This window comes from Gracilinanus agilis, chromosome 4 (genome assembly GCF_016433145.1).
Source record: "Gracilinanus agilis isolate LMUSP501 chromosome 4, AgileGrace, whole genome shotgun sequence".
Classification (NCBI taxonomy): Eukaryota; Metazoa; Chordata; class Mammalia; order Didelphimorphia; family Didelphidae; genus Gracilinanus; species Gracilinanus agilis.
This window is the reverse complement of record NC_058133.1, coordinates 168,861,058-168,871,892: the sequence shown is the minus strand read 5'-3', so window position 1 is coordinate 168,871,892 and position 10,835 is coordinate 168,861,058. Positions and strand designations below refer to the sequence as shown.

Here is a 10,835-nt window from a genome sequence, read left to right as displayed (position 1 = left end):
AGATGGGGTTAGAGCAGCATTGAGTGTGGCTGGTGAACCCTTTCTATTCACCTGGAGCAGAAACTTTCTTTCCCTCAATGGAATAGAAAGAAAGGGAAAACAAAAAACAAACCCCAAACCCATCCCAAATGCAGAGCTAACAATCTGGACACTACCCTCCCCCAACCACTTTTCTCTAAGACCTAAGCAGGATCAATGCCCCTCTTCCTTCTGCAACCAAATGACTCCACTCTTAGTTGCCTGAGGCTCTGGGGCTCACTCAGGCATGCCCAGCCTGGTTCTGAGGCTCCCTTCAATAACCAGCCTACAGGTATAGGCTTTTGAGCAGGAGTGGCTACCTTGGCCCCTAAGCTGCCTTGTAGACAAGGAGATGCCAAGCAGGAGGCTGAGAGCACCTAAACTGAGGAGCCCAGCAGTCTGGGGCCACCATTAGCACGTGGAGTGTTTCTTTAGCACGTCCAGATTCTGCTAGGAATGACCCGCCTGACCCCGGGACCCTCATTCTCAAATCCCATGAAGTCACTAGACCCCCGTCCAGGTTCCCTCCTTTTCCCGAAGCTCCACTTCTGGACAGCCCTAAGAGATAGTAAACTGAGAAACCGACCCAACGACTCCTGCCACAGCATTCCTTCCCGAACAGGTCTTTTCTCCACTGACCTAGTGGGAGCCAGGAGGAACAGGAAGGCGGGGGCCACAGGGGTTGTTCAAGTACAACATCCAGACGCTCTGACGGAGGAGACGTTTTCAGGACACTAGCAGAGGGAGGGACATCAGTAACTATGGAATAGCTGGAACGGAGCTCACAAGACCAGGAGAGACAAATATACACTTGGGTGACCACGGCCTCTACCTTGCTCTTCTATCCGTCCCTTCACACAACTCTATGAAGCAGCCTCCATGCTTTTTTTTTTTCAGCAATTTGAAAATATTCCAACTAAAGGGGAAAAAAGAAAATCCCAATAGCTGAATTCTTGATGACTGAAGGTGCCACGGGGTATATATAGTTCAGCAGGTCAAAAGTAGCTAGGTGGCTCTTTCTTCCAAGGGGGTAAAAATAAAAATTTGGTTGCTCTAGAAGCCTTTCGGAGACATCACAGCCAAAGGATGGACCTGGGGTGAGCTTCTGATCTCCCTCCCCTCCTTGACAGAGGCATGCGGCCGCCACCTTCTATACCAAAACTCAAGGTGGGCACCTTGGTTCCCACATCCCACCCCCCACCACATAGTTTAGGGGACCAGACAGGGTGGGGGGATGGGATGTGGGAATAAAAATAACAATGAAAGAGTCAAGACCAGCATCTTCAAATTAACAAACTGTAATTGTTTTCCCAAAGATACATTTTTTTCCATACACATCCATCATACACTGTAACCAAAAAAAGCAGTGTACATGAAATAAGAGAAAATAAATTAAAAATCCATAGCATAGGTAAGGAGGCTGCTCTAGTCAGGAGCACAGCTGAGTTTCCAGCAATATAAGAAGGCTCAAAAGTTTCTTTTATAAGAATGCCTGCTAGCAAGGGTTCCAGCAAGGTGGTTGGTTGGTTTGTAAGTCAGTCTTGAATATCTGAAACAGTTCTGTGTTTGTTTTTTCCTTAGCGTTTAGAATAGCCATCATTGTCCTGCAATAGGCAGAGCTATCACGTCCAGGAAAAGAGTGAGTGAGGGAGGGAACCACAGAGTCAGCGTAAGATCCAAATACAGCATTCCAAGGTAATTGGTCCAGTGGTGCCTAGGGAGGGAGGAGGGAGAGACTCCGGGGTTAGCCGTCTTCTTTGGGGGGTGTGTACCAGCCTGTAAACAAAGCACACTGTCAGCAGTAGTGTCCCTGAAGGCCAGCCTTGCATCTTCAGGTCTTGGGACTCCTCTTAGGGAAGGTCTGAGATCACAAAAGGCAAGGCTAGACAATTTCTTCCCGGAGACCGACAAGGCTCCTTATCTGAAATGGCTGAAGGAGAGACCAGATGTGTTCCTTCAGCTTGTGTGACAAGGAATGGGGACTGAATGGGGGATGGGGGAAGAGTTAGAGAGACTGGCCACTTCCTGCCCCTCCCCTCTGGAGAGGAATGGAGAGTATTATGTGGACTGAGGAAGGCCTTAGAGGCCCTACCCTTCCCAAGGCTGAGCATGTGGCGAGTTAGTCCTTTCTCCCGGACCCTTCTAGTCTTACCATTTTTTTCATGGATCTGCACCAGGGACTTGTAGGACTGCTGTGCTCTTGTCAGACTGTATTGAGACTGGAGAACATTGAAAAGACGAGAGAGAGTCAGTCAACAAGATGAGGATCAACTGTTGCCTTGCTCTCCCTCTCAACTCTATGTTCCAATTCAATTAGCATTTATTAAGCTCACACTCTGTGCCAAGAAAAATTCTTGCCCTCAAAGGAACTTCCAAATCTATTAGGGGATACAGTTCTGTACACAAATAAGCACCTTGAGGAGTCTGAGGAGGGCGAGGGCTCTAACAGCAAAGAGAAGGAAGGAAATGGAGGAAGCTTCTACATAGAGGGGGACCTCTGAGCTGAACCAAGAGAAAGGTGAGTAGTCTTAAGGTCCATAGAATTGAGAGTTGGAAGGGCCCTTATTTTACTGATAAGGAAACTGAGGCAATGAGAAGTTAAGGGACTTGACTTGCAATCAAGTTTGGTTATCACAATGAATAGACGAAGAAATGTGACAAAAGAGTAGAATTATGAAGGACCTTATGTGTCAGTAGGAGTTTGTATTTCACCCTAGAGCCTGACAGAGTATAGCACCCTAAGACTTCTAACAAGGGAGTAACACGGTCACATCTGCTCTAAGGAAAACTATTTTCACAGTTGTATGAAACAGAACAGAGACACAGGACTTGAGCAGATCCGTTAAGTAGCTACTACAATAGCAAAAGGGAAAGCTGGTGGTGGTCTGAGTACTGACTAGAAATGTGAGAGAAGGAAAAGGATGCATGAGTTACTGTGGAGGCAGAATTGACCAAATGTGGCAACTGAAGATGAGCTTAAAGCTGGGGGATTGGAAAGATGATAATAACTAATTGTATGGGAGTTTGGAATGGGGGGGAGAGGGCGAGGAAGGGATAATAAGAGTCAAAACTGTAGAGGTTGGAGAGGAGGAAAACTAAAGAAATAGCACCTGACATTTTATGATGCTTTGAGGTTTGCAAAGTGCTTAAAATACATTCTCTCATCTGATCTTGAGAAAGGCCATTGGGTTTAGGATCATTATTATAACCTTTGAAAGAATAGGCTGTAGTCTAGGGAGGTTGGAAGACAGATCACAAAGGGTAGAAAAGTGAGTGGGTGGAAAGGAACTGGAAGCCAAGAGAGCAGGAACCTTTTTTGAGGGATTTGGCAGTGAAAGGAAAAAACAGGTTTGTGGGAATGGAAGGGTTGAGAAATTGTTTCAAGAGCTAGGGAGATTGAAACATGTTTGTAGATAGTGGGGAAGAAGCCATTTAATGGAGAGAAAACAGAGATGAAGAGACATGATGATGAATCGGGCACATTCCTAGAAAAGGAAGCAGTGGGATCAAGGGTACAAGTACAGAGGGATTAGAGACTGGAACCCAAAGACATGAGCATGCTGAGTGATGCTGAAGCAACGAGAGATGAGGGATATCTGGGAAGATGGCCTTGATTTTCTCAGTAAAGAGGGAACACAGAGAACTGCTGAGAAACAGGGAGTTGAAGGTGGTAGGAAGGGCTTGAGAAGCAAAATCTGAAACTGACACTAAGAATATAAAAAAGTTACTTTTGAGAATAAAAAGAATTCTGTGCAGGAGTGAAGACCCTGTTCAAAATGAACTTAGTAGCAGATCCAGGATGCATGATGTTTGACTTATTCTAGTAGCTCTAAAGATTCGGGAGCTCAGGAATGAGTGGAGGTTAGCATTTGCCAATCTGGCTCCTAGCTGCTCTACCCAATAAGCCAAAGCATAGAACAAACAAGCCATCAATAAGCATTTGCCTTTGCTGTGTGTCAGGTGCTGTCCTAAGCAGTGGGGACAGATGGCTATGTGGTTGGTTGGCTGTAAGGCACTCTCATTTCTAAATTTTTAAACAATATTCAACCTCTTTTTTCCTTCTCAGTTTCTAAGGCCATCACATTGGCTCTTCGGTGTCCACTGTGGGCACCTTCCAACTAATAATACAATGAGGGCTTCTACTACATTCAGGGCCAGAGGCTGTTCTGCTGGCCAACATGCCCCCTTTCCCTGTCTGCCCCTCTCCCCACTCCCTCATGCCCTCCTCCCCCTCTGCTCCTTACTTTGTTGGCTCCAAACTGTACTCGTGCTTTCCCTTTCACCAGGGTGGCACTGATCTGCATGATCACGGACTCTATGGAGTAGGCACTGCTCCAGCCCTGTGTACAAAAGAGGGGCAGGGAATGGCAGGGAGAACAGGTCAAGATATGACTGCTCCATCCAAGACATTGAGAGCAAGTTCTCCAGGAAAGGGATGGCTGCTAGAATGGCATCTACACTTCACCCACAAAAGCATCCCCAAACCACCTAGGAAGGGTAGGCACTGGGTGCTATTCTCACTATCTAGGACAGGAAAAACTTATGAACTCCACCTGGGGATGTATTTGGAAAAAACTCTAGGCAAACCCAGCTGAAATGGGACAACCACCTTACCTGTTTGGTGAGAAGTTCCATGCAGATGGCACCTCCGCCCAGAACATACCTAGAGAGGAAATATTGGTCAGCTGTGCATGGTACAGGCTCTATTCACCCTTTCCACAGAGCATCCCTTGCTTTTCCATCTACTCACCCTCCTGAGAGGACTGGAGAGACAACCCTGACAAATGGCGGGTCAAAGGGAAAATTGTCCTAGGAAGGCAAGAAAAGACTCAAAAGTCAGGATGGTGTGAGTGGCCAATCAACCTATCAATCAACAAACATCTATTAAATGCCTACTGTCTACCAAACACTGTCACCTAAAGGAACAGTATAGCGTACATTCTGGCCAGGAAAATGGGATATGTCAATGAAGGAAGAAAGCCTTACTTTAAAAGAAAAGTTGAGGAGAATGAAGTCAGCTCCTTCTTTCTCTTTGAGGATCTGGAGATCGTTGTGCAAAGCGCTGTCCTGGTCAACTCTACAAAGCAAGGTGACAGGCTCCTATTCACCCTCAGGGGCTTCAGAATGCTTCCCCCACTCTCCAATGCCCAATCTAGCTTTATTCCCTTGTCCTGGCTTCACCTCTCCCTAAACCCATGGGCCCTGCCGGTGACAATTCAATAAGGCAGCTCTGGAGGCTCCTACTAATCGCCACCTTCCCCCTCAACTCTCCAAACCCAAGCTTGAATTTCACTTACTTGAGGAGTTTGACGTTCCAATCGTACAGGCTATCATTTACTAGTTCGACTGCATAGTTTCCTGGAGATTAGAGGGGAGAGAGAGAAAAGAAATGAATGTTACCAATAGAGGTGGAAAGAGACCTTTCCTTCCTCTAGCTAAAAGACCAAAGAAAAGTGTTATGGGCTTAACACTGGCCTATCATCCTTATTTTTGAAACCTCTGCTCCCTGTTCTTCCTTTCTGGATCCACCAATGTTCCAAAGCACCCCTTTTCCAAAGCTGGACTTACCGCCTTTGAAACTTTGTGATCGGTAAATATCCCTGAGCTCCTTCATCAGCCGGTCAGTGGCCTGCACCGAGCCAGACACTGCGCCCTGCAGGGGAGGGGACAAGAAGAACCTCCTACCATTATAGGATTCAGGGACACATCTTAGATTTTAGAGGCTACTTGGCAACTGCCCTGAAGAGTTAAGTGCTAATTCTTCCCACCTCATTACACTTTAAGAATCAATATCCTAGGGGTAGCTATGTGGCTCAGTGGATAGAGTCAGGCTCAGAGATGTGAAGTCCTGGGTTCAAAACTGGCATCTCTTCCTAGACTCTTCTAGCTATGTGACCCTGGGCAAGTCACTTAACTTCCATTGCCTAGCCCTTACTGCTTTTTTGCCTAGGAATGGATACTCCCTATCAATTCTAAGACAGAAGGTAAAGGTTTAAAAAAAAAAAAAAGACTCAATATTCCATCCTAGACCATCTAAAGACTGGCACTCCATGATGACAATACCAGTGAGAGAAACACACCCCGATCCAGGACCCTTGCCCACCCTTCCCCAGGGGGCACGTACATTTAAGTAATCTTGCCTCTGGTTCTTTTTAATTTTCTCTAATATGGCCAAGTTCTCCTTCCCAATGCCATCATCCTCAGACTTCTTCCCTTCAGCTGGCTCTTCTTCTTTCATTTCATAGTGATCTAGGTCCTCTGTATCCTTAGGGAGAAAAACAAACAAAAAAATTGGGGGTAGTGGCGGGGGAAGGAAGTAGTTAACTATCTCCCCAGCCCCTATATATAGTGAAGATGTGAGATGGGCAGCTAATAGCTCAGACTAAACTTCCAATCTTCATAACATACCACCCTGCTGCCTTACCCTCCCAAAGGAGCTGCATCTCTCATCATCAAGTTCCTATAAAGCATAATGCCCAAGTGAGAATTCGATAGACCTGAGTGGTAGAAAAAAATAAGAGAAGGCAGAGACCAAGTTCCTTAATTCTCCCTAATTGACCTTTCTCTTTATTCTACAACTGTTCCTGAGCACCAATAAGAAGGGATTTCTTTCCCACTGTCTATTTGTATGATTTTGGCTTCCCCAAGATTGACATTCAAGCTAACATTTTACATGGAAAACTTACCAGGCTGGTGGGTGGGCTGGGGGAAAAGGGAGAAAGCTTCAGATTCTCCCATTCTCCTTGCTCTACCCAACAGATTCCATAACAATACAATCATTTGTTGCGATTTTATTAGTCAGTGTGATTTAGCACACAGAGGACCAGCAAGACTTAAGATTCAAGTCCCATCTCTGATAAATATTGGCCATATGACCACAGGAAAATCACTTCATCTAAGAGCCTCAGACAGCTCTTTAAAGACCAGAAGTTACAGATGAGTTAGTTGCCCATCTGAATCACAGGTCTGAACCAATATGCAATGGCAATGACTGATATTTATACAATGTTTTAAGGTTCTCAAAGAGCTATGCATGCATTATTTTATATGATCCTCACAGCTATCAGTCAGGATGACCCTTAGGACATGGAGCCTATCCAATGCCTGATTTTTGTATTTTTAGCACTTAACATAGTACCTTGTATGTACTTAAAAAGGTTTGAGTTGAATCTTGAGTTATTAAAACCACCTAATGCTTAAGAGATTCAATATATCGTATCTGGGGAAAGGCAGAGGTCCTGGGACACTCACCTCCCTCTAAGTAGCAGTTAGTTAGTAGAACAATCTTCTCTTATGTCCAGCCTGACTTTCCCCATATAGGTTTGATATTCCAGCCAAGGACCACATGCCATGATTTACTCCAACCAACTTCAATCAAATCAATACTCTTGTACTCAGAAGGAACTAGATTTACAATGGTTGCTATGCTATTTCTCACTTATTTAAGTTCTCACTTATTTCACAAATGTGTCCTAGCCTCTTTATAGACTCTAAGCTCCTCAATCAATGATCCTATTCTTTGTGTCCCTGCCACAGAACTTTATAAATAGGAATTGTTCCATATTGATGATCTTTAACTTACCAAAGTTATACTGTTACCACAATCCCTAACCCTCAGTTCTAAGGGGCAAATATGTCACCTACCTCAGGCATCTCTTCATCTTCATCTTCAGAAGAAACATCTTCTTGTGTGCACTATAGTGCATAGGAAAAAAGATGGAGGTCAGAGCCAATGTTCCAAGAGTAGGATGGCTGAGTTCCCTAAACACATCCTCTCCTCTTACCACTCTGGTCTCTCAGGGATGGAAGTTTAAGACTGGCAGCCTAGACATTTGATCAGTCTACAAGGTGGGAGAACAACTAATTTACCAGCCTGTTCATTACTCTTGACCATCACTTGCCATTCATAGAACAAGGATTTATAATTCAATTTTTCAAAGAATATCTATTTAGTTTAGCCTCCCCAGACTGATGCCACACATGCAGTCCTGAAGAAGTCTAGATATTTGCCCTCCCCTAATCCTAGGAAACCCCAATGTGGAGAGTGTCCCCAGGAGGTGGGGGGTGGGGTTTAACCTTCCAATACCTCTACCTTAGACAGATGTATGGCTAAGAGAGATCATGAAAGATAGAAGTACTGCAGACTTGTCAGAGGATAAAAAGTGTCTTCAGTTGCTCACCTGCTCGGCTGGCAGGGGCTGGTCTAGCATCTCAACATCTGGATGCTGAGGGAGGTTGTACAGTTTGCACAAGTCAGAGATGATCCTCTTCAGATGCTGCAACAGCTGGGGATAGTAGACCACAGTGACATAAGATACTCTTGCCTCTCCCCAATCTGGCCAGGTGCAGTGGGAGAAACCAAGGGCTCAGACCCAAGATGAAGGTTGAGTAGTATCCATTTCTCCAAGGGACATGGTCCCTGGGTCATATTGGAAACCTGGCCATGGGAGTGATTCTGTTAGAAAGTCCCATGCTAGGGCTGATGATATATTCTCCCTCTAGCTAGGGGAAGGTTGCTTCCCTAATTAGTCTTCTTCAGGCCGATTATTTTACAGTGTTGTCTAAATTTAGGACAATTCCCACCCTTCATCTGTCTCGACTGCAGGTTCTCTTCTTGGCTCAGGCCCCAAGTCCCTGCCCTCCTCACCAGAGTATTCCCTTTCTTTATATCCACAAGTCTCTCCAGAACGGCAGCCAAGTTAGGGTCATCAGACTCCACAGACCAGATTGGGGGCACCGCAGGATAAGATTCCTAAGGGGAGAGGATTAGGTCAAAAATGGAAACTTCATATTTTGCCTGCCCACCCATTCCCAGGTGCCAGCCTGCACTTCCCCCTCTCCCCTTATGTCTTTCACAAAAGCATGGCTCAGCAGATTAGTGCCCAATCAGGCAGATTTGGGAGGGTCCTTTTCAAATGGCAGCCTAGGACCAGATCCCCTTTCTTCTATCCCAGGTCATCATGAGTTTTAAAAAATTATGCAAGGAGATCACAATTACTTCCAGTGAGACCTCAGAAACTGTCCTATTTCCTACACAGAGGTCTAGGCTAAGAGACCCCCCCCTATGTCTACAGGATAAGACTGCAGGCCTCTTTCTTCCCAATACCTTAAAGCCCAAAATGATAGGACCATGAGTATTAACAGAGTAGAAAATGCAACAGTTCACTTTAGTTTTAGCTTGGGAAAGAAGACTTACAACAAATAAGATTTTTAACTAGGGCAGAATTATTCTTCCCAGCAGCACTCAGCCAAAGGTTGGAAAAAATAAAGTGGTATTTGGGGAAACCCTCTTTCCAACACTGACTAGAGATGATATTGTTTATCAGTGCCCAGTTTTACCCATCTTTTCTTTGTAACCCTGTTAACCTACCTCCCTCACAGACTAGGCGTGGGATGAGGGCAAGAGGTCATAGGGCTCTACACAACTAATCTAGGAGAAGAAAACCTACGCTACTGACATTCCCAGCATTCCTAAACCACAACAGTGAACAGACAGTTCTGAATATAGCCAGGAGTTCCCCTTATTTCCCCAGAGAGGGGTTGTTTGGGAACCAAGGTCTCTTTCCCCTTTATCCCATAGAAGGAGGTGGGCTATCTGGGGAACTCTCTATAGTTAACCTACTGTCTCAGAGAGAGATAGCATATAATTCTACAGAGAAAAGAAGAATGAGGAAGGCAATCTGTATCTCAGAAATTTGGGGTCTCATCCAGAAACAGTCAACTAGGCAACACAATACTGAGTAAATCACTCATTTCTAATGAGATTCTTATCCCTTACCTAGTTCAAATGCCTCAATTTTAGATAAAGATTGTCAGAGAGATGCTAGTATCACATCTGACTAAACCACTTATTTTTCCCAATACCAGTTTTCAGCAAAGAGGGGTGTGTATGAAGGGAAAGTCAGAAGATGGAAAACCCAGGAATCTTTTTTATGGGAATCTCTCTTGTCCAAACAGAAACTTTCCTCCCAGAACTTTGGCCTAGCAGGTAAAATATGCTTTGGGAACAGGTTGGGGACAATGTCCAAGCTGGTCTGAATTTGGATCTCATTCTCTCCGAGCTCCGAAACATGCCTATCTACCTCACTCTAAACTGTATCCACCAGCACCCTGTCTGAATTAGGAAAGATTTCACCTCCCTGGCCTTGGAGGGGGTGCAAAGGCAAAGTAATCTCAAATATGTAAAGGTAGAGTGACCATGTGGAATGGGAAATTACCAAAGCAATTAGGGACTAGGAATGAAGGGAGGAAATATGCCCTGGGGGTGAGGCAAGAAGTAGGCCACTGAAGAGAGAGCAAGTCAGTGTTTGGGGTAGCAGAGTTAACTATGACATTTCTATAACCAGGATGAAATACTAGCATGGACAAGGACAATACTATGGTAGATGGGACAGAATGACTGGGAAGGAATAGGGAAGTTCAAAATCCAAAGGGAGAGAAAAATCCAACTACACCCTGATAGAAATATCCTTGGGGAGTGAAGGAAGTCATATTTCCCACTAACAGGGGCAGGAAAAGAATAACTAGAGGTTGTACCAAACAAGGATGGGGGAGGGGGAGGGGAAGAGAATGATCAATGAACTGATGGCCTCTGAAAGCTCTTGCTTGGAAAAAGTCAAGAGTCAAAGAGGTGCTGCTGTCTGAGGGCTCTGAGCTCAACTTTAAAGCGCCACAGAAACGTCAGTTATTGTTATTGTCATTATTGTTATTAGAGTGCCTACAGCACCTAAGCCAAGGTTCCCGAAGGAGTTGCTTGGAGAGGGGAGTGTCTCAGAAGCGTGCAAGGAGTGCCTCGGGTCTTTGGGGGGGGGGGGGAA

At 45.2% G+C, this 10,835-nt stretch overlaps 1 protein-coding gene across 1 annotated transcript; it reads right to left on the bottom strand.

Moving 5' to 3' along the window:
* Positions 1–1,300: 1,300 nt before the first annotated feature.
* Positions 1,301–8,799, bottom strand: UBE2Q1 (ubiquitin conjugating enzyme E2 Q1). Its single transcript, XM_044672983.1, has 12 exons — positions 8,666–8,799; positions 8,199–8,303; positions 7,663–7,713; positions 6,143–6,283; positions 5,587–5,671; positions 5,316–5,376; positions 5,005–5,095; positions 4,769–4,827; positions 4,633–4,681; positions 4,263–4,358; positions 2,171–2,237; positions 1,301–1,794 (listed from the first exon to the last, which is right to left on the bottom strand). Exons 2-12 carry the CDS (start codon positions 8,226–8,228, stop codon positions 1,763–1,765), a joined length of 762 nt encoding a protein of 253 aa, XP_044528918.1. The 5' UTR covers positions 8,229–8,303; positions 8,666–8,799; the 3' UTR covers positions 1,301–1,762.
* Positions 8,800–10,835: the final 2,036 nt, after the last annotated feature.

Coding starts and splice junctions, on each gene's coding strand:
- UBE2Q1 (XM_044672983.1), bottom strand. CDS start 8,228: ATGCTAGACCAGCCCCTGCCAGCCGAGCAG. Junction 5,377..5,586: donor ATCACAAAGTTTCAAAGGCG/GTAAGTCCAGCT, acceptor TCTAATCTCCAG/GAAACTATGCAGTCGAACTA. Junction 5,096..5,315: donor TGGAACGTCAAACTCCTCAA/GTAAGTGAAATT, acceptor CTTGCTTTGTAG/AGTTGACCAGGACAGCGCTT.